Source organism: Dendrobates tinctorius, unplaced genomic scaffold (assembly GCF_039654945.1).
Source record: "Dendrobates tinctorius isolate UK_male_01 unplaced genomic scaffold, ASM3965494v1 ptg000015l, whole genome shotgun sequence".
Taxonomy (NCBI): Eukaryota; Metazoa; Chordata; class Amphibia; order Anura; family Dendrobatidae; genus Dendrobates; species Dendrobates tinctorius.
This window is the reverse complement of record NW_027361683.1, coordinates 37700766-37724645: the sequence shown is the minus strand read 5'-3', so window position 1 is coordinate 37724645 and position 23880 is coordinate 37700766. Positions and strand designations below refer to the sequence as shown.

The window sequence follows — 23880 nt, the reverse complement described above, 5'->3', positions numbered from 1 at the left end:
TCACAGCCGGGAACCATACCCTCCAGTTTCCGATAAATACACAAGTCCACCTTCAAGACCAGTTGCCGTAGTCGACCGCACCACTGTGTAAGCTGTGGGTGCCAGTAGTTGCTCTTCTGGGCTCCGTGTTACCCTTACAAACGCTGTGCCCCTGCAGGCTGCAGCTCCACATCAAGCAAACTCCACTCTGATACTGACACACCCAATGCTCTGCTGCAGTGGCTTTTACAAACAAACCTGTGACCTTAGGCCACATGGAAAACCCCGACCGGAAATTAAATGGATTACACCACTAACATACTGCAGGTTTTCCCTAAGTCTGTCTTGGACAATAGCATGTCCAAGATTACACTTATTTCTATTATTTTTTGTCTGCATTGCCGTCACCGCTATGCCTGTGACTGCCATGCACACCTATGGACTTTGTACGCCTCCATGCACATCCTGGGGAGAACACACAGCGACCCCTATCTGTGACATCGGTCACTGCTTCACCATTGCAATCCCAGCTACGCTTGTGACCGCAATCCATTCCCATAGCGTCAATACGCCTCCGTGCACATCCTGGGGAGAACATATAGCGCCCCCTAGCTGTAACAGGGGTCACTGCCTCACAATGTACATTGTATACAGCAGTGTATTTCTTTGCACTTGTATACTGAGGTGATGAAAAAGTCAGATTTTTTGTGTTTCTATAAAACTGCTAAAAAATAAAAATCAATCACAAAAATGTAATTTTATTTTTTGTGAGTCTCCCCACATCTTGACACTACAACCTTCAACATTACAAGCAAGAGATAAACCTACTGAGCCTCAAGCTCCAGTGATGTAATTGGAGAATTTTGTGTACTTGATCTTTACTGCAGGCTCTGACTCCACAGGCAGATTACATAGATGTACAGTGTATATAACAGTGTATAGAGGGAGAATAAAAGATTTTTTTTCCCTCCTATAAATTTGCTGAAAAGTAATGAAAACAATTATAATAATGTCAATCTTAATTAGCTTTTTTAAAAAAAATAATAAACATCACAAATCGTCAAATAGCATGGGCATATTTGGTTTCCTTGTAATCGAAACGACCTGCACAGTACTACCTTCACAATATATTTATAAGAATCGGTAAATGGCATAAAATTATGGAGAGATTGTTATTTTTTCTCTATTAAACCCATAAAAAATGGAATAAAAATATAAAACTGAGGCCGTAGTGTAAATGCTTCGTTTTTTCCGCAGTTTTTTTTTCTGCTTGCTTTATGCAGGTGTCCACAACACATGATGTAATAAGTCTCCCCTGACTATTGCGTTTTTTGTTGCTTTACTTTTATGTGTGTTCCCCCATATTTGATGCCTTTTGGTGGAGATGTGAAACCGCATTTTTAACGCTTTTTAAATACTACAGAAAAGCTTTGATTCTACACATAAAAATGCAAATGCATTTTTTTTCCTTGCGGTTTTTTCAGGCTCCACATAGAAACCTGTAGATTAAAACAAAAAAAAGCACCAAAATCGTAGAGTTAAGCAGCATCTTTATATGTACCGAGAGCAGATATTTCTTGAAATCACATCCACTTTGCTTAGACATTAAGGCTATGTGCACACGTAAGTGTTTTTTAAGCGTTTTTACCGGCAAAAACGCGTAAAAAAACACTTACAAGAGGCATCCCATTCATTTTAATGAATTCTGCACTTTTTGTGCATATTGATGCATTTTTTCCCGCAAAAAAAACACATCACGGTAAAAAACACAACATGCTCATTAATTTTGCAGAAAAATCCGCATTTCTAGCTTTTTTCTATGAGACTGGGGACGCACGGAAAAAAACGCATAAAAAACTACGTGGAAAACGCACAAAAAAGTACAAAAAAAAGCGCGTTTTCTGGGAAGGAGTCCGGTTTTCATGCAGAAATTTTCTGCATACGTGGGCACATAGCCTTAGACCATGTTCACATGTAGCATAAATTCTGCGCTTTTTCTGTTTATTTGCACAGAAACTTTGCTGTGTTTATCTGTCCAAGCAAAATGGATGTGATTACATGAAAACTGTGCCCTCTGTGCATTTAAACTCGTTGCTGAACGGTGCAGATTTGCTACTTTTTTTTTCTCTGAAGGATTCTATGTGGAGCCTAAAAAAAGTATATATAAATCTGCTGCTACTACTTTTTTAAGTGCAGAAGCAAAGCTTTTCTGTACTATAAAAAGCACTTAACAGTTAACACGGCTTCACATCTGCACAAAAAAGCATCAAATAAGAATGAAAAGGACTAAAAAATGCAATAATCCGAGAAGATTGTTATTGTGTAGTTTGGTTCAAACAGCTGCAGAAAGAAACACAGTATTTATGTTATGTGTGAATACAGCTTTACAGACACCAGAAAGCCAGATTTCGTGTAGTGAATGAAGCTACATAAATACAAAGTTCTGGTGGCTCCGGCTGTGAATGAACGAACAAAAAAATAAATATATATATATAAATAAACCGCTGCACGACCAGCTCTACCCTCGCCTACTGTATTATCACCCATCCCTTGTAGATTGTGAGCCCTCGCGGGCAGGGTCCTCTCTCCTCCTGTACCAGTTATGATTTGTATTGTTTAAGATTATTGTACTTGTTTTTATGTATACCCCTCCTTACCTGTAAAGCGCCATGGAATAAATGGCGCTATAACAATAAATAATAATAATATATAGGTGTCAACTAGAGATGAGCAGGACACACAGATGATGTCATGCCGGCCCTGGCTGATCAAAACCCGCGCCAAAAGCACAGGATGGTAAGAGATTTGCGGGCCTCCCATCCAGTCGCCTAGTACCACTTGCCTGGACGCTGGAACAGAGACCTGTGTGTTGATCCGCTTATCTCTAGTCCCAACTGTCCCAGATACAGCAGACAGTCCTGGATTTGGGCCTACGCCCTGCATTCTCAGGCGTCTTCTGAATTTCTCTCACTGACACTGACCCTCTGACATCTCCTCCTGCCAGGATAGAAAGTAATGGTAAATGAGCGTGGATTGGGGTGTGGCCAAGGCATGACCAATGTTTGCCATGGCATGCTAGGCATATTGCATGATCTGCCCCTCATTCTGCTCCTTGAAAGTTAGGCGGTATGATAAATTGCAGACTTGGTCAACACTATACCACACCATAATGAGATTCTCCTAATCACCCTATGGTGGGGAAGTAACCCTCTTTCACAATCACCTTAATTTATCCTTTATTCATATGGATTGTAAATGTAACAGGGGCCAAGGTGATTGTCATGGAGAGGGGCTGCTGTTTCGGCACGCCCTGACATCTCGCAACATAAACACAATGTCCATTCTAGTGTTTGCTGTGTGTGCAGTGTGTTTCACTGACTTGTGGGTTAGAGTCCTCCTCAGGTTGCAGAGTCCCAGCTTCCTTCAGCATCACACAATGTCTTTCAGAGTCCAAGTCCATTTTTAACATAACAACTTTACTTAGCTCGTCCAGTTTAGTTACAGACACCGCACAGTAATCTTCACACGTTACGGACATTCCTTTTCCGGAACTGTCCCTGGTCCTTCTTGACATCTTGTGTTCCTGTACCGTACCCTCCGGTACCGCAGCTCTCTCAGTAGCCGAACTAGTATTTTCCTGGTGTTCCCCGTCCATTGCCAAAGGATGCCGCTACCAATCCTTCCCAGACCGTAAGTCTTGGACGACACGGGAATTTCCATAAAGCCTAGCCGCTGTGTCCCTCATGCTGCTCCGATTCACTCGTGCTCATGTGTCTTTCCACCTGTAGGGCTTGGACTGATGACCTTCTGTCATAACACAGTCTCTTTTCACAAACTAACAGTTCTCCGTCCTATTCTCAACTTACTATCTCAGGAACACATTCTCACCCCTCACTAGCTCCTCCCACTAGTCATTTCCTATTGGCTTAACTATTTCTTATCTTAACTCAATCTAACCTCCTAATCTACAGTGACCCCACTGTTATAAGTTCTACAGTATATTGCCCCTTTCTAATGCTAAACCTTACTTTATTACTATATCTCCCTATTTCTATCCCTAGCCCATAAAGGTATATAACTTACACAGCACATGAACATAAGTACTCTTCTTGACACTCCAATACACAGTAAAACAATATCACATTACATGACACTATATATGCAAAGCGCACCCAATTTTATTAAAAAGGTATGCACAGGGATGCAGGGCACAAATTAGCCCTCAGCACACCCCCCCACACCTCCCTCCTAAAAACATGGTCGTCCCTGACCATACGGTACAGATAACATACAACAATATCACTAAACACTCTTTTAAAACATATTCAACCGCAAAAATTAGCATGCTCTACATTAGAGTCCTTTTCCCTTTAATAACATGGCCCTTCAGCCAACAATGCACATTTGACCGTCGACGCATGGACACATTCCTTTTTAACCTGGCACGATCCTCGGGTTGTCCACTCAGCACTACGGGTCCACTCAACCCCGATCCCTTTGCTTCTGGGACCCGGGCACGCCACCAGTTCACTGTAGGCCAAACCAGGCCCATTAGCCAGTCCTTTTACCGGTCTCCAAGTGTCCAAACAAACATCATGGCCAGAAGCATTTACATTCCATATGCTTCTGACACGGCTCACTTATCAGGTCCTCCTGTTCATGTTTTCCCCCTCCCTCCTATTTTCAGATCATGGTCCCTTTTAAAACATGTATGCTGCTTCTAACCCCCTAAAGATAAAATTCAGGTTAAGCAAAGCCAGTACAGGATTAATAAAACACAGTCCTTAAAGCAGCCACGCACTATCCCATTTTGCACAAAGGAGTCTCAATCCCATAATCCAGCAGGGGGTGCGCAAATAAACTTGGAGAGGGGAAAACATTAACGCTTTCAACTGCGGCCGGACTGACCGCTCTGTAACTTCTCACTCAGCATTCAGGGGCTCCTATCCCCAAGGATGCGGAACAGTCCCGCATCTCACCATCACGTGCAACAAGCACAACTTTCCCTTTTCTCAAAGGGGTCAACTTTAGTAGTTGTCCCTGCGGCTGACACATCGTGCCACTGCGTGCCCCTGCATGTTACCAAAAGGGGTTCCAGAGGAAGATCCACTGACTTCAGATGCTCCACTCTCCCTCCGGACCCGTCCATCTGACACTGGGCTCCGTGCCCGTGCTCCAGTGACCAGCGGCAACTCCGGCACCACCTCCGGTGTCACAGTCTCCAGCGCAAAAGACTGGGGAGGGGCGGAGGTCAGTTATTCCACAGGCATCGGGAGTGGCGAAGCCTGCGCCAGCTCCCACTCCTGGCGTTCGTGCAGCTCTGAGTCATCCTCAGAAGCAACAAGGTGACTGCCACTGCATAGTAGCCCCAGGGTCCTCTCCTTTTATGAAGGTGACCTGGTCTCCTTGCCGCAGGGGCCGCTGAAACTTAACGGAGCCCGCGTTCACGTAGACCTTGTCATAGGTGCGGGACTCCCATATAAAACCGTACACGCAGGATGGGTTGGTATATACCAGCAGACCGCTGGTCCACCGGCCAGCCATTGCGCCTCCTCCCGGGTGATGCAGATCCGCCCATATTTCTTGCTCTCTTCTTTTTTTTCTCCTCCACCACACCCACTATCTATGCTGCCTGCCCAGGGGATGGAAAGGGGCCTCCCCTTCCAGGTATTGAGGTGAGGGGACAAAAGATGGGACGTTCAGGAACACAGGCCTGCGTTCTGTGACCAGGGTCCACTCACCGTCTGGCTTCAGTCATCCCGCTCCCACTGCACTGGTATCACTGCCGTGACTGCTCCATGACCGCCAGTCTCCATCTCAGCAACTGCCACCGCCTCCAGTTCGGGGTGGCTCGGTACAGGCTCCCCCGGGTCAGCCTCTTCTGGAACAGACACCTCCAGGTCAGGCTCCTCCAGGTCAAACACCTCTGGGACAGGCTCCTCAGGGTCGAACTCCTCTGGAACAGCTTCCTCCAGCCCGAGACCACTCAGCTCAAGGTCCTCCAACTCCGGCACTTCCAGGCTCGCACCTTCCCAACTGTGCTCTTCCGCCACCAGGTCACCGAGTTCCTCGTACTTCGGGGCACCTTCCACCTCCAGTTGGTGACGTCCGGGGTCTGGCATCTGCCAGGGGAAAACGGTCAAGATGATAATCCTTCTCGTACCCGGCCATTCCCCACAACCATACAGGATGGGCCTTCTCCTGTGCCTGCTGCCACCTCCATTCAATGCAGGCGACACCACCACAGCATCGGGTGCACAAATGCTCCATTGATGCTGTGCCTCGCGATGGCGCCATACAGCCGCACAGGAGGTTTTCTTCTTCTGGGCTCCACCCGTTCCAGGGTGGAGCCGCCTCTGGTCGCTTCACCATCTCAGCATCGGACTCCTCCCATTCCTCAGGAATTTGCAGCAAAGGACGAGGTTTCTTCTTTCGCCACACCCACCGTGGGTGGGCACCACTCACAAAGGGATGTGCAATAGGCTCAGGCCACTGCTCTGCCAGATGGATTTTCGCGCCATTCTCGACTTAGGACACCCACGATGGGCAGAGCTATCGCCAGCCTCCATGCCATAATTCGCCTTTTTAAAGTTTCTCACGGCCGCCATCTTTGCCGTGCTGGGGGTTCCTCCGTTTTCTGTATGCAAGGAATCTTGATCCTGCTAACTACACCAAAACAGAATGGGGGCCAAGGTGATAGTCATGGCAAGGGGCTGCTGTTCCAGCATGCCCTGACACCCTGCAACATAAATATGATGTACATTCTGGTATGTGATGTGTGTGCAGTGTGTTTCACTCACTTGTGAGTTAGGGTCCTCCTCAGGTTGCAGACTCCCAGCTTCCTTTAGCATCACACAATGACTTTCAGAGTCAAAGTCCATTTTTAACATAGCAACTTTACTTAGCTCGTCCAGTTTAGTTACAGACACCGCACAGTAATCTTCACACATTACGGAGATTCCTTTCCCTGAACTGTCCCTGGTCCATCTTAACATCAGGGATGCAGAGCACAAATTAGCCCTTAGCACACCTTCTACATAAATGCTTTTGAGCAAACCTCTGGCTCCTTTTATTTAAGTTGGTTGAAACTCTGAAGGATTTTGTTAATGGATGTAGCCTGTGAATTGTAAAGTATAGCAGAAAATATAATGATATATAAATTGATGCATTATTATTAGAAAACTATATAAACTATATACATGTATATTATAAACTATATAGTCTTTGTTTTTGGCAGGCAGGAACCACAAGAAGAAGCGCAGAGTCTTCCTAGGCTGAGAAATCAAAAGTCAGAAGATGCCTTTTTGCGGAGAACATCAAGAGAATCAAAGGTCAGATATTAAATTCATTACAGCTATTTAAGCTGATGTTTTCATGCAATGTGTCACTGAATATCTATGGCACAGATAACTGTATTCCTGACACATGCCAATAAAAACTAATTATCCTCATACCTTGACAATGAGTCAGTCAGAATTCCTTATTTCTGAGAAACCACCCACTACTCAATAGAATTTCTATTGTCCTGACATAGCAGAAGCCAGATATTGCTGGAGAGCCGAGACTCGTGTTTTCCTCCCGCTTTTCCTGGAAATCTGGGTCACTAATAATTATTTACTAGAGCATTGCACCCACATGTGTCTGTATAATATACCAGCCTCAGATTTACTGTGCAATGAAAGCAATGTAATTATTGTAATGTGGTTATTCAATGTCTGGAGTGTACAAATATCAGTACTACTTGGTAATCAGGATATACTAATTCTGTCTACATTGCTTCAATAATGCTCAACTTTTTCAAAGATGAAATCCTAAAGTTGAACCGTAAAATCACTGCTAGAAGCATCTGTTAGTGGTTTATTCAGCTGTCCATATTGAAATAAACATGAATACTCGTCTGAGCTGAATATGCATGTTTAGGGCAGAGACACACTGGTGTATTTCTCCTGCGATAATCGCATCGCACTGAACGGACTGGCCGGCACCTCTCCTGACCTGAGCATGACAGCATGATGGATTACTATGCAGCTGTCAAGCTCAGGTCAGGAGAGCAGACAGCCAGTGCGAGTTTTACAATGCGATTCTCGGACGAAAAATACGGCAGTGTGTCTCTGCCCTTATGGTGGCGTTGGGGAAAAACAAGCACTCAAGCAAAGTAATTGTGTCACTATGTAAGGCTAGGCTCACATTATCGTTTGCGTCCGCAGCGTATTATCCGCATGCACAAACGCATGCAAAACGCTTGTTTGCGCAGCATTTTTTATCTGCATCATCCCTGCATGTCCCTGCATGCGGATCTATGCGGATCAAACACTGCACACACAAACGCTAATGTGGAACCAGCCTAAATTGGTTATTGCTCCATGACACCACCCAAAACCGTGACCGGGAAAGTTTGTTTTTTTTATACATGCGGTCTAAAGAAGTATACTTTTTTTCTCATTTAAATATTAAGACAAATTGATTTTGTGTAACTGTCATATTTACTTCTTTTTTTTGCTTTTATCAGATGATATTGAAGGAAAAATAGGAGAAGCAAGTGTCTGTTTTTCCCATTTTTTATGACCACTAAAGTGCATCAAAAATGTGTTCCCCATTCTTTGACAATTGTATATATTGGACTTGTTTAATGGGTTTTTTTACGAGGGTGTAGCTACTTAAAGCATTTACATTGACAGCAGCATTTTTTTTATTATTATTTATTTTTTACCTGTTATTTTTCTATTTAATTTGCAGCTCATAAAAGATTAAAAGATTTTTGGAGGCCTTTAAAAATTGAAATGTTTTTATTTCCTTTGTAACTGGGGCTGGTATTGGTCTCCTATGACCCATCAGCTTCTGCTCCCTCCCTATACATAGCAATCACATGACTAATGTGTATGGAGGAGGAAGCGCCATCAGCACTTCCTATTACTATTTACACAGCTCTTGTGTAGCATAGTCTATACAGAAATGGAGAAAGCACAGACAGTAAATAAAACATCGGTGCCTCCTCTATAGGGACTCCTGCAGTGCCTGGTAGCCGGATCCCCACTTTTGTAGTTAGGCTAGTTTCACACTGCTTTAAAGCAGTCCGTTCAACGCATAGCATTGACGGACTGCGTTAACGCTATAGCATAACGCTAGAGCGTTATGCTATACGCCTAGCACAGATGCTTCATCTGCACTAGCGGTGACAGAGCCTCGGACGCTGCAGCCCGCGTCCGAGGCTCCATCACAGAATGATGGCACATCGCTAGCACTTGCCACTTTATGGCATGCGTTGCGATGCGTCCGATAATAGGAGGGAATGGCAGCATTAACGGACTGCGTTACATTGCGTTATGCCACGGTGTAACGCAGTCCGTCTAACGGACTGCCATAACGCAGTGTGACCCCAGCCTTACACAATCATGTGAGGCTGCAATCCTTTGCAGTGATGTTTTAGAATGTCACTACAAAGTAGGAGTGGAGCCGCCTGGATATCTAAAGTCTATGTGAATTTTCTGAAAAAATATGAGAAAATTGTAAAGGATTTCCTGATTGCACACTTCATTTTCCTTATTTAAGTTTTTATTTTTTTAATTATTGTTTACAATTTTTTGATATTTTACATTCAGTTACTTTCCTGAGTACAGTGGGGAAAAAAAGTATTTTGTCAGCCACCAATTGTGTGAGTTCTCTTAATACTCTTCTGGATAATCCAAATTCTCTCTAGCAAACTTCAGATGGGCCTTGACATGTATTGGCTTAAACAGGGGGACACGTCTGGCACTGCAGGATATGAGTCCCTGGTGGTGTAGTGTGTTACTGATAGTAGCCCTTGTTATGGTGGTCCCCGCTCTTTGCAGGTCATTCACTAGGTCCCCCCTTGTGGTTCTGGTATTTTTGCTCGCCGTTCTTGTGATCATTTTGGCCACATGGGGTGAGATCTTGCGTGGAGCGCCAGATTAAGGGAGATTATCAGTGGTCTTGTGTGTTTTCCATTTTCTTATTATTGCTCCCACAGTTGATTTCATCACATCAAGCTGCTTGCCTATTGCAGATTCAGTTTTCCCAGCCTGGTGCAGGGCTACAATTTTGTTTCTGGTGTCCTTCGACAGCTCTTTGGTCTTCATCATAGTGGAATTTGGAGTGTGACTGTTTGAGGTTGTGTCTTTTATACTGATAACAAGTTCAAACCGTGGCTATTACTACAGGTAATGAGTGCAGGACAGAGGAGCCTCTTAAAGAAGAAGTTACAGATCTGTGAGAGCCAGAAATCTTGCATGTTTTTAGGTGACCAAATACTTATTTTTCACCATACTTTGCAAAATAAATCTTGCCAAATCAGACAAGGTGATTCTCTGGATTTGTTTTCTCATTTTGACTCTCATAGTTGTGGTCTACCTATGATGTTAACTACAGGCCTCTCTCATCTTTTTAAGTGGGAGAACTTGCACAATTGGTGACTGACTAAATACTTTTTTTCCCCACTGTAAATGCTCAAGGAACTGGTGTAACGTCCAGAAATGCAACAAGTTATTAGTTTCCCCATTTTGAAATAAACTGTCTAATGACTCACTGGTGGTTTCATTTTGCCTCTCTAGAACATTAGAATACAGATAATTCCATTTTTATACCCTAAAATGAGTTCATAATACTTCCAAACTATTAATGGATTACTTGTTAAAGAGGATTCTAGATTTCATGTTAAAGAGGATTTTTTTTTCAAAGCAAAAATGGTTGAATAGTAGTGCAAAGGTAAAGCCACATTCCATTTACAGTAATAGTCGTATAAATGTATTGTAATGAAATAGTGATGTAAACTGAACTCATTGTAAGATAGGAATAGAAGGACCCCCAGCTGAATGGCACCACTCATTTATATTACTATACATCGAATATGTTTTCATCTTTGATCAGTTATGTGCCTTAACCATATATGTACACATTTTATAGTATAAATTAATTTGTTTTAGATTGGCATTGAACCTGACACCATACTGTTGTTGTATATATGATTTTAATATACAACTCTGGCAAAAATTAAGAGACCACTTCCAAATGTTCAGTTTGTCTGATTTTTCTATTTATAGGTATATTTTTGAGTAAAATATAAATTGTTCTTTTAGTCTCCAAATTTCTGACAACATGTCTCCGAATTTCCAAGCAATAAATTTTGTTTGCTTTTTCTTCTGAAGAGGAGAAATGGTCAAAATAAAAAAAACAGTGCTTTCAGACCTCAAATAATTGCAAAGCAATCAAGTTCATAATCATTTAGAAACAACAATACTAATGTTTTAACTCGGGAAGAGTTCAGAAATCAATATAATTTTTAATCACAGCTTTCTTGTGTCTTGGCATGCTTGCCACCAGTCTTAGACACTGCTTCTGGCGCAAAAATTTAAGCAGTTCTTCTTTGTTTGATGGTTTATGACTGTCTATCATCCTCTTGATTTCTTTCCAGAGGTTTTCAATGGGTTTCAGGTCTGGAGAATGGGGGCTGCCCATGACAGGCTTTTGATGTGGTGGTCTCTTAATTTTTGCCAGAGCTTGTATACTCTATGTAAGCTCCCCTGCGTGTTGCTCACTTTTTGTTACCTTCCTGATTGTTTAATTAAGAACATGTTTTGCATTACTCACACATTCTGGACTTCATGGTTGGTTTTCCTTGTCTTTTCCTTCATAGAACCTGAGAAGGGTAGGGATAGAGGGAAAATAAGCAGGTGGGAAGGTGTATTTAAATGATTGGCCCCATTATGAAGCACCGAGTGCCTGTACTTGGATTGAATATTCATTCCGTTATGACAGTCCCTTTAAAGGGATAACCTACGTTTGATAAAGTTGTTTCCTAAGGCTATGGTCACATCTTTATCTTTGGATATTCTGTTTGTCTGATCCCTTTTAGGAACAGACGAACTGAATTAATGTAAAAAAAAAACAGATCCGTTGCATAATTGATGCATACAGAAGCAGAGGTCGCTCAATAATTATCATGCAATCCATTTGTTTTTTTTATTTGTCAGTTTTGTGTTCTTCAAATCCATAATGGAACCCAAATAGACCACATGATAATAATTGGGTCCCCTTTGCTTCTCATTGAATTAGTTAATTTTGACATTAATTCTGTTTGTTCCTAGAACAGAACAAACATAATGTTCAAATGGAAATGTGAACATGACCTTTCTTAGGCATACTGGCATTTCTCTCTTTTCATCAAGCTTTTATTTTACTAAATTGACAAGGAAAAGTGCATCGATATTGGTGTTTGATTTACTTTCTCAGATAATGAGCTCTGATCTAACTGCTGAATTACAACTATATAGCCATTTATATATTTTGAATAAAAATGCTCTTTTTTTACACTATTTTTTGATCCTCTTTTTTCAGACTCGATCACTTAGTTATTCAGAGTTGGAGTTTCCGGCGCCTAGCTTTATCCAGAGGTTTGGAAGTCTGACCTGGCGCAAGAAAAGGTTTAGCACCTTTGAATATGGCAATGCTTCCCCGAATATTTCAAGCCCAACAGAATTGCAGTGGTCTGTGGGACGATTGGAAAGACCAGCTGTGGGAAGTGAACTGGATTTGGAAAGGAGACATCCAAAGTCCTGTATTGTTCAATATCCTTTTGCACAGAGCACCCCTAAAATTTTTGAACATTGTTCTAAGCAAGAGCAAATGAATCTGGAGATGTCAACTTCATTTGATTTTATAGCTGATGATGATGGAAACAGCTCAATCCCAGTATCCACAAAAGGGAAAAATGTTCAGCTGCCATTTGCCTTTCCAGAAAGACTAGGAGAAGATGAAGATTCACTTCCTTGTTGGGCAGAGACTGTACTGAATGACTATATGCCACAAGACCAGCAAACTCCAGGTTCACCAATCTATCCTCTGTCTGGAGACTCTCAAAGTTTAGAGTTTATAGACCAGTGTGAAGATCCTGACCAATATCGAAGCCCTCTTTATCATCGCATACGTTCAAAGAATCTCATGCTAGAAGAATCATTTATTAAAGAATCCAAAGTAAAAAACAGTCTAACACAGAAGAAAGCTCAGACTAAGGATTACAAAAGCAAAAACAAAGAAGAGACTGAAATAATTACAAAACGCACACCTCGCTATAACCGCATCCTTTCTCAAGATCCAGCACAAATCAAAACAGACCAAAAATGTGTTAACTTATCTTCAGAAGAACCACAAAATAGTTCACCCAGTTCTCAGGGATCATTAAGGTCACATACAGAATTTGCAAAGCTATGCGGCAATCGAACCTCTTTAGCGCATACAAATGATACAACAAAAGATGAGTTGCAAAAAGAGACCAAAGAACTTCAGGACCCAATTGAAGACCAGACACAAAATCTGCTCAGAGAGTTTCTAGAGCATGAATCAGCACAGAGACTGTCTGATTCCTCTACACTACCTCTTTCACCACCAATGGAAAATGACTGTAAATCACAGGCATCACCAAATACAGCCAGAATGAGATATGAAGTTATAATTACCATGACTAAAGAGGAAAAAGAGCAAGCCCAATTACAAAGGCTGGCACAAGAGATGGTGAAAGCCGAGGAACTTGTTGGACAAGATCTGAGGATGTCACCTTCATTGGAATCTCAGGCATCTGGCTACCATAGGGCGGGTCTTACAGAAGTGACAGCTCAGGATATTTCAGAAACATCAGCGCAGACTGAAAAGAATACAACACGGGAGGAGGAGATCTCAGAGAGGAAAGGAGGAGAAACTCCTAAGAGGGCACAACTGGACAGGTGAGCAGTGGATGCGAGTGGGCAAGTTATCCTAAATGGTGGAAGCAATTGTAGAGAAATACTGACAACATACAGTATCATGACAGCTAAAGTCATAGGATATCCACAGAAAACTGATTGCATATTTTGTCCCTGGAATGACAAAAAAAAATAAATGGGATAATAAGAAATTGTGCATCTTAAAAGTGAGTAAAACTTGTTGGTTAAGTATATTTACGGTTCAATGTATGAAATGAAATCATGAATGCTGTGACATATCTTTTGTAAAATGCGGTGATTTTGTCATTCTTCCCACACATAGGTTTGGTTCTGGGTCTGAACTCTGTATTCTGCTTGTCACATCACACAATACAAAGTTCAGTGTGGGGAGGGGTAGAGAGAGTAGGGAAATACTGCAGATAATAAGTAGAACAGGAGTGGCTCAGGTTTACCTGTATTGCCATCATTGCCTCAACAAAGTGTTCTTCAGGCAAAAAAAGAAGACCAGAGATCTAGGTGAGTAATATAGCTGGATATAAGTATATAAAATATTCATGTACATTATATATGATAGATACATAGATATTATACATTTGTTTTCCTTGTTGTGATATTGTACATGAATGACGTAAGAGATTAGGTGAGAGGTTGTACATATAGAAGAATCTGTTAGGTTACAGGTTTGACATCAAAAGATAATTCAACAGAACATTCTATGGAGGAAATTAGCCGAGCACTTTTTCATTGAATCTGAATGCATTCATTACAGTTGTTAACAAATGGTGACATATTATCTGTTTTTATGAAGAAAAAGCTTATATGTATTAGTAAAAAGCTAAACAAATTAAAGAACCTCTCTGGCATTTTTTTTATTGCCCCCTCTGTTAGCAATCTGTAATATGTGTGTAGAGAGTGGATTAGAATATTTATCAGTCACTATCCTCTGCGTTATCCAACGCTGCTTCGATATCATGTGACTGCATTTGTGGCCTACCAACTCACAGTTCCTTTTAAGTTAAGGAGAAGTTGTCACCATGTTAAAAGTGGCCCAGTTTTTCCCTTATTTTATTCCCACTGCTCCTTTATGTATTCCTGTTTTTTTATCACATAGATATGGACTTTTTTCATTTATTGCATTTTCATGGTCTTTACAAGAGGGGTGACTCACAGGGTAGTAATGCCAAGCAGCCTAAAGACACATCCACAGAGAATCCTCTGAGCCACACCCCCATGAAAGGCCATAAAACTTGGCACTAGATAAAGACACATATCTGTGAAACGGCAATGCAGATTTGCAAAAAAACAGTAAGAAATATTGATGGTGAAGGGGTTAAAGGAATCTTTCAGCAAGTTTTTGCTTTGTAATGTGACGACCGTAGGAGATAGGGGCTGAAACACATATTTCAAACTTGTGTCACTTATTAGGCTGTGTGTTATTGTTTATTTACATTGAAGGTTTTATCACCTGGAGACAATCACTGCCTTGAATACATCTCATGTGCTTCCTAGACCAACCACACTCCTTGCCCTGATAAGCAGCTCCCTGTCAATAGATAATGTACATAAAGAGTCTGGATGATGATGTTAGCTTTCTGAGCATGGCTCCGTCTAAAACCTCTGTGTCACTGTAAGATGCCCAAGCCAGGTAGTCATGGGCGAGCTTCATCCCTGGTTCACAGTATAGGTAGAACATGCCTTTTACTATCTCTTCTAGTTCTAGGGGATCTTGTCCTTTTCTAGCAGTATATCTGGAAATCATCTCATTCAGCCTTTAGAGATTTGAGTCTAGTTTCCACTGCAGCTTCACAGAAGGAGTGTGCTCCCAGGACCCCAACATCTATCTCGAGGTTCCCAGGCCTGTAAAGGGAGCTTGTGTAGAGGGGTTCTCTGACAATCCATTGCCCCAAGGATCTGGGCTCATGCTGTCCCTACCAGCCCCTGTTCTGGGCTTATCACTGGTCACTGCTCAGCACTCACTGACTCTGTCTCTTCCTGTCCTTGACACTAAAGGGCCTTTTACACATAGCGACGCACCAGCAATAACGATAGCGATCCGACCAGGCATAGATCGCTGGTGCGTCGTTACGTGATAGCTAGATAGCTTTCAAACAGTCCAATCTCATCAACGACTCTAGACAGATCAGCGATCTGCATAGCGACCTCGTTGGTCGTTGAGTACCTTTCACATTACTTAACTGAAAGCGATTCAGACCTCGGTGGGCGTGCTTCAGCGTTTCATTTACAACGCCCCCCAAGTGTGGGGAAGGTGACCTGACGGACGGACGGACTAGTCAGAGTGAAGAAGGAAAGGTTTGCACAGTGTAGGTAGGTGTCAGGTATTACAGTGGGGAAACAGCTAGGAAAGTGTAGTGGACGTGCAGTACCTTGGGTTGACCATTAGATGGCAGGGAGGAGTGTGAGCAAAGGACTTGACAACAGCTTAGGGCTTTAGAAACCGTTGGTCATGGGGGCGGGGTTACAGTGACAGGGGACCGGGAGAGCTATAAATACTGAGGGAGGGTACCAGAAGGTTCCAGTCCCCAGGGGGAGCTCCAGTGACAGGAGGACTGCGACAGTCTGTGCGCTGTGAGGAGAAACCAGACCAGGGGGACTGAGGAGAGGGAACGTCAGGGGGGTGGTCCTGACAGGAAAGTACCGCAGAAAGGACGAGACAGAGGCGAAACACACCGTGTGAAAGGAGACGTCTGACCAGTATAATTACTGTTGGTGTACGGGCCTAAGGCGGCCACAGTGACTGACCTGTCAGCAGCGTCGACGAAGTGAAGTAGGGACGGTACGTGCATGAACGTCCCTGGTGCTAAGGTACGGTGTGTAAAGCGGGCCTTGAAACGGAGGCTCAGGAAAGTGAAGTGTATTGAAGTGAAGTGCGGTGTACTTCAGAGGCCGTCAGGCGGACGGCCAGCGAATAAACCTGGACCTGTTGTACCCGAATGTTGCCTCCAATTGTCTCTGTACGTCTCTGCGCGGTATAAAGAGGGACCACCCCCCAGCTCGGCCCACCCACCTCTACATTTGGCGTAGTCGGCAGGATCGCTGCCACTAATACATCATCTTCTGCGGCAGGCCTGCCTTAAAGGATGGAGAAGGACTTGGACTGTGCTGCTTGGATAATAAATACCTGTGGATTACAATTGGCTTACCTGTTGATTACAAATTGGGAGCGCTGTGGTGACTCCGTGGTGCTGACAGAAGATCCGGGGCGGTATCAGGAGCTGCGCAAGATGGCGGCATTACTACAGCCCAGGGGAGAGGTCCGGGCGTTTGCAGTCGTGTTGAATGGACTGGGACCCCCTCCAACGTACTCCCGTGGACAGCAGTATGTGCCCGGAGGCCGACGCTCCTATGTACTAGACCCTGGCAGATGGGTGGAAAGGTCTGCCAACGCCCCACCCAGCAGGAGGAGTGGCACAGAAGAAAAACTTGGCTGCGGCTGTCTGACGCCATTCGAGTGCTGCCCAACGGACGGTATGAGGTGCTGCGGGTGTCGGGGCATCGGCCGCCTAGAGTGGCAATGGCGGCGAGAAATGGAGCTGCACCAGAAGTCATCTTCAGAACCACGGGCGGGCAGCGGGATGCTGAGTCGGGGAGCGGAGCCTGAGGGGAGTCAGCGAGAACGGCCGCCATCAATACCAGCAGAGGACTTCTCAGCGGAGCCCCCGAGTCCGGAGGGAAGGCCCGCCGGACAGTGGAGCAAGGAACGGAGGCTGCGGGGGAAACCGCGTGATGATGGGACGGAGGCCGCAGCGCCGGGGAAGGTGAGAGTACCCCCGGCCCTATTAGTGCCTCCGCAAGCGGCCCCCACCATTCTGCTGCAGCACGCAGCCCCCTGTGCACCGGAAGGCCTAGTTACCACGGGCCCCGTGGTGTATGCGGAGCTGAGCGAGGACCCCGCTCATGTCCCCGAACTACCCCGCCCGGAGTCACCAGTGCAGAGCTCACCCAAAGAAGACGCTGCTGCGCTTCCCCTGCTAATAGCAGCTGCATCGTTGAAATCGGCCGTTACTCCGGCTCCGTTGGAAGTAGTGGATGCGGCCTGTCCTGAGGCCGCGGTTATACCGCTGCGGCCGACTTAGCGGGCCCTGTGATTCCAGCCCCCGAGGACCCGGTTGTCCCCATTTGCCACCTGACCCCAGCGGCTGCTGGGCCGCAGAAATCTTCGGCCGTTTCTGTCTTGCGGTCTTTTTCAGCGGAGCCCCGCCCACCGGACTCCAGGGCCCGTGCTGTTCCCTCCGTGTGGGTAGCGGAGGTGATCAGGAAGAAGAAGGCCCGGGAGCAGGAAGTGTGGAACCTGCTCCACACTCAAGGAGAGGCCGGCATGGAAAAGAAGAGGACTTGAATGGACACCCTCAGTATCCCCGGGGGCTCCACGGCTGTGGGGTCCCTCACTACTAGCCACTGCGTAGTGAAGTAGACTGTCGAGAGTTCGGTGCACTGTAGTGCAGGTTCTGGAGAACAGTTCTAGTTTAAAAAAAAAAAAATGTTTGATGTGCTGAGTTTGTTTTTAGTATGTTCCTCTTACAGGATGTTATTTGCTGATTTGAAACTTGACAGAACGGGGATATGGAGAAGTGGAGGAGTGTTCAGGTCCAAGGAAGGAGGAAGAAAGAGGATCTGCAATGTTATGTTGTTATATGTTGGTTTTAAAAGCAAAAAGAAAATGAAAAAAAAAAATTATAAAAATGGGTACTTGTGCTATTATAAAGTTGTTTAATGTATAATATGCCAAAGTAAAATGCAACAGGTCCGGGTAAGGGAAGGTCTGCGGGACCAAAGGAAAGTGTGAGATCCGGTAGGGATCTAAGAGTTGAGGAGGTCTGGGAGACCGGGTCGCCGACCATGACATGTTATTGAAAGAAAGGAAAATGAGTTGGAAGACGTGAGAGAGACAGCCGTCCTAGGTCAGGTCCCCAACACCATGGACACCCCTGAAGGAGGAAGGCGGGCGCTGGTAATGATCTGGAAGGTAAGAGACCTCGATCATGGCGTACCGAATAGTGGAAGGTGACAGTAGGGGAGAGTAGGGGAAGGTACACGCCATAGAGAGAATATGGGTGTACCTAGCCCAATTTGAAAGACGTTGTCATGTGGCGTGCGTGCTGGTGAGTAGCAGTAGGCTGCTCAGAGCATAGTGCTCCCAGTATGGTTCGGTCCCCGCAGATAGTGGGTTTGGCTCAACAGCTGGTTACTAATACCGTAGTCAAAAGTAATAAACATATACACAGGGAAAAGTCATTTGATTGTAAAAATCACTCCCTGACAATTAACCTAATTTAATACCATGAAAATAAAATGTAATCTCACCTGTCCGCCATAAATCCATAATAAGGAGGTTCCACAATGATCCCCAACTTTGCTGGAGGTTGTGTTGAGTGATCGCTTCAGTAACGTGAGCACTCAGCACAGCAGCCAGAACACAATGAGACCAATTGAACACTAATAATAATCTTCATTTTTATATAGCGCTAACATATTCCACAGCGCTATACAGTTTGCACACATTTTCATCACTGTCCCCGATGGGGCTCACAACCAACGCAAAAACGGGGAGAACATACAAACTCCTTGCAGATGTTGTCCTTGGTGGGATTCAAACCCAGGACCCCAGCGCTGCAAGGCTGCAGCGCTAACCACTGAGCCACCATGCTGCCACTAATGACCACTAGTAATATTAATGGCACTTCTGAAAAGTCATAGAACAACAAAATCGAGTGGAGAAGAGGTCCATGATAAGAATTATTATTTTTATTAAATCTTCAAATATTAAAAACATTAATCTAAATAAGCATAATGACATATAGGGGACGCTCATGGGTAAAAAATAAATATATATGAATATACAGTGGGTACAGAAAGTATTCAGACCCCTTCAACTTTTTCACTCTTTGTTTCACTGCAGCCATTTGGTAAATTCCAAAAAGTTCATTTTTTTCTCATTAATGTACACTCTGCACCCCATCTTGACTGAAAAAACAGAAATGTAGAAATTTTTGCAAATTTATTAAAAAAGAAAAACTGAAATATCACATGGTCATAAGTAGAGTTGAGCGACTTTGGTCGGATCGGGTTTCATGAAACAAAATTTGTTTCAGATGAAACTGGTCCGACTAGGGCAAAAAAAGTCAGAGTTTCGTCCGAAACCGGACCCCAATGCAAGTCAATGGGGATTAAAAGTCGGCATTGCTCAACTCTAGTCATAAGTATTCAGACCCTTTGCTCAGTATTGAGTAGAAGCACCCTTTTGAGCTAGTACAGCCATGAGTCTTCTTGGGAATGATGCAACAAGTTTTTCACACCTGGATTTGGGAATCTTCTGCCGTTCTTCCTTGCAGACCCTCTCCAGTTCCAGTTACTTACCCACTGTAAGTAGTAGATAACGTGATAAATCTGCACACACAAAAAGAGGGTGGTCAATAAATAGTAACTAATTATTGGTAGTATGAAGAAAAGCCTATCAAAACAAATGGCTCACATAAATGTATAGGGGAACAAAACCAAGGGGTAAATGAATAATTCATGTAAATCCATATAGAAAAGATTGTGAAGTAAAGAGACCCAATATGTAAACAATATTAGATAGGCCCAAAGTCGAGTCCCGCAAGATGGTAAAGACCATGGTCCATAGCCAATATGTAACAGACAGCCCCCAGAAAAAGCTAGCAGCGAAACACGCTTTGGGGTGAGGTGAGGCCTGGGTATTCATGCATTACCTCGATACTACTATTTTGTTGCTATAAGATAAACACTGCACGTTGCACTTTCTTATACTGTTTCTACTCATTGTTTACCATTGTCTGTTACATATTGGATAGAGACCATGGTCTTTATCATCCTGTGGGACTCGACTTTGCGCTTATTTAATATTGTCTACATACAGAGGGGAAAAGTATTTAGTCAGCCACCAATTGTGCAAGTTCTCCCACTTAAAATGAGGAGAGAGGCCTGTAATTGACATCATAGGTAGACAACAACTGTGAGAGTCAAAATGAGAAAATAAATCTAGAAAATCACCTTGTCTGATTTGGCAAGATTTATTTTTCAAGTTATGGTGGAAAATGATGACACAGACATAAACTAAAAAAATTAAGGTCACAAATGACTGTCAATACATATCTATCTATCTATCTATCTATCTATCTATCTATCTATCTATCTATCTATCTATCTATATATATATATATATATATATATAGGTCCCAGAACATAATAAATAAGTGGGATAAAAAGGTCTGCGTAAAGTCTGAAATTGGCTGTGATGCGGAGGGGATAAGCACTTAGGTGTTAAAATGTGATTCAACTAAAGTGCTGTCTTCTGGGTGATTAAGGAATTGTATAAGTCTTGGCTGTGTGTATATTTGTATGAAATACCCCTTTATGATTTATTTACAAACAAGTTCCGTCCGGACTGAGCGAGCAACATATCAGTAATATCATCTAATGGGTGGGGCAATGCATTAAAAGTGTAATTCTACATGTTGTTTCATGTCCTCATGATATTGGATCTTTTAATATTCAGCAATATCTAGTATTCATTAAAGCATGAAACCGCAAGTAGAAATGCTAATTCATGCACCTCCCAATAAGCTGATGTTACTGGCATAATGCCATATATCTCTCGTCGATCTACAGTAAATTTACAGTGTGATATCTGCAATGCATAATACTGTCATATGGATAGGACCTTATTGTGTGGCCTTGCAGGTAACATTCTTAAGGCCCTTTTACATTTAGCGATGCACCAGCGATCCGACCAGCGATCCGACCCGGTCAGGATCGCTGGTGCATCGCTAAATGATCGCTAGTGAGCTGCCACACAGAAAGATCTCACAGCGATGCAGCAGCGACGCAGCAGACGATAGTTACCTTTCACACACCGCGATCCAGACGTCCTCCCGCCCGCGTCCAGCGTTGCTCGTCTCACACAGCAGGAAGCCCAGCAGGAAGCAGATGACAAGAAATGGAGCCGCGATCAGCGATAACCAGCGGGGGAGGCGGTCAGAGGTAAGTATCACACATAGCGATATCGCTAGCAATATCGCTATAACGTCACAAAACCAGTGACGTTTTAGCGATATTGCTAGCGATATCACTATGTGTAAAACCCCCTTTACTTTGATAGAGGAACTAAACTACATTGGATAGAGTGGGACTAAATTAAGTTATGCATTCTCTATTTATATTTATGTGTTTGTATGTATGCATATATATACAGTGGGGATTTAGATCTCTCACTCCATATTTATTCTGAAGCAGGACAACACACTGCTAATGTCATTAAGAAACTCTTCAGCATAAATAAGAACAAACATTTCTGGAAGTTATGATATGGTCCCCACAGAGTCATGATCTCAACATCAAGTCTTTCTTGGATTACATAAAGAGACAGAGGAATTTGTGCTTTTGTACATCCACAGAAGATTTGTGGTTCTCTAAGGTGATTGGAAGAACTTCCCTGCCCAGGTCCTTCAAAAACTATGTGCCAATGTACTTAGTAGAATTGATTATTTGTTTTGATGCTGTTTTGAAGATAAAAGGTGGTCACAAGAAATATTGATTTGATTTAATTTCTTTTTTGTTCAATTCACAAAAAATACACTATTAACAGTTATATCTTTGAAAGCACAGTAACTTTGCAGCATTTCTTCCATACCTACTTAAAACTATCGCACAATACTGTGTATATATTACATATTTATATATTTTTTCTGCCTAAAATTTTTGCATAGTAATATTGATGAGCCCACACCTTACCACCCTGCCTGACGTCACTATTACTGTATGTCAGATGAATCACGTAATGCGGTCTCCCCATTTCCACCAATGTGATGTTCCGCACCCCCTGGGGATATGTAAGGTCCTCCAGATCACAGCCGGGAAACATATCCTCTGGATTGCAGTCGATAAACATACCAGTCCACCTCCGGATCACAGCCGGGCACAGGACTGTTTACCTCCGGTTCACAGCTGGTCACAAGTAAGTTCAAATCCGAGACCAGTGGCCGTGGGCGACTACACCGCCGTGTACGCTGTGGGTGCCAGGCCTTTCAGCTCAGCTTGTCTGTGTTACCTCACACAGGTGGAGCTCTGCGGAGCCTTCTGGTCTGCACACTTACAAAACAAAACTGACACTGACCCTGACACACCCAAACCCTTTACTGCACGGTTTTAACTGGAATCTGTGGCCATGGGCCACATGGAGAATCTGAGCCAAGGAAAAGGAATCGAACTGCCCCATTACCATCCTGTAGTGCATTTTCAAAAATAAAAGCCCAGCAGGATCTCTTAAATCTGCCCTGGACAAAGAGCTTGTCTAAGACCTGTACTCTCTTTTATTCTGCATTACAATCATAGCTATGCCTGTGACTGCAGTGCACTCTCATGGCCTCAATACGCCTCCGTGCTCATCCTGGGGGGACACACAGTGACCCCTACATGTGACACTGGTCACTACCACACACAAGTCACAAATGACCAATAGACAATGCCAGAAGTGTCTTACCTGGGCTAAGAAGAAAAAAGAACTGTACTGTTGCTCAGTCGTCCAAGGTGTTGTTTTCAGATGAAAATAAATTTTGCATTTTATTTGGAAATCAAGGTTCCAGAATCTGGAGGAAGAGTGGAGAGGCACACAATCCAAGCTTCCTGAGGTCCAGTTTGAAGTTTCCACAATCAGTGATGGTTTGGGGAGCCATGTCATCTGCTGGTGTAGGTCAACTGTGTTTTATCAAGACCAAAGTCAGCGCAGCTGTCTACCAGGAAACTTTAGAGCACTTCATGCTTCCCTCTGCCAACAAGCTTTTTAGAGATGGAAATGTCATTCTCCAGCAGGACTTGGCACCTGTCCACACTGCCAAAAGTACCAATGCCAGGTTTAAAAACAACAGGATCACTGTGCTTGATTGATCAGCAAACTCTCGCCTGACCTTAACCCCATGGAAAATCTATGGGGTATATTCAAGAGGAAGATGAGAGACACCAGATGCAACAATGCAGATGAGCTGCTAGAAGGCTGCTATCAAAGCAACCTGGGCTTCCATAGCACCTCAGCAGTGCCACAGGCTGACCACCTCCATGCTACGCCGCATTGATGCAGTAATTGATGCCAAAGGAGCACCGACCAATTATTGAGTGCATTTACTGAACATACATTTCAGTAGGCCAACATTTCGGA

The 23880-nt window shown here is 43.7% G+C and overlaps 1 protein-coding gene across 2 annotated transcripts in view; it reads left to right on the top strand.

Moving 5' to 3' along the window:
* CRYBG2 (crystallin beta-gamma domain containing 2) overlaps positions 1-23880 on the top strand; it is a 190104-nt gene that overhangs the window by 51026 nt on the left and 115198 nt on the right. For both annotated transcript variants that reach the window (XM_073563719.1, XM_073563710.1), the window contains exons 2-3: positions 7217-7310; positions 12331-13712. In XM_073563719.1, coding sequence (XP_073419820.1) covers positions 7217-7310; positions 12331-13712 — 1476 coding nt within the window. The remainder of the gene's footprint in view (positions 1-7216; positions 7311-12330; positions 13713-23880) is intronic.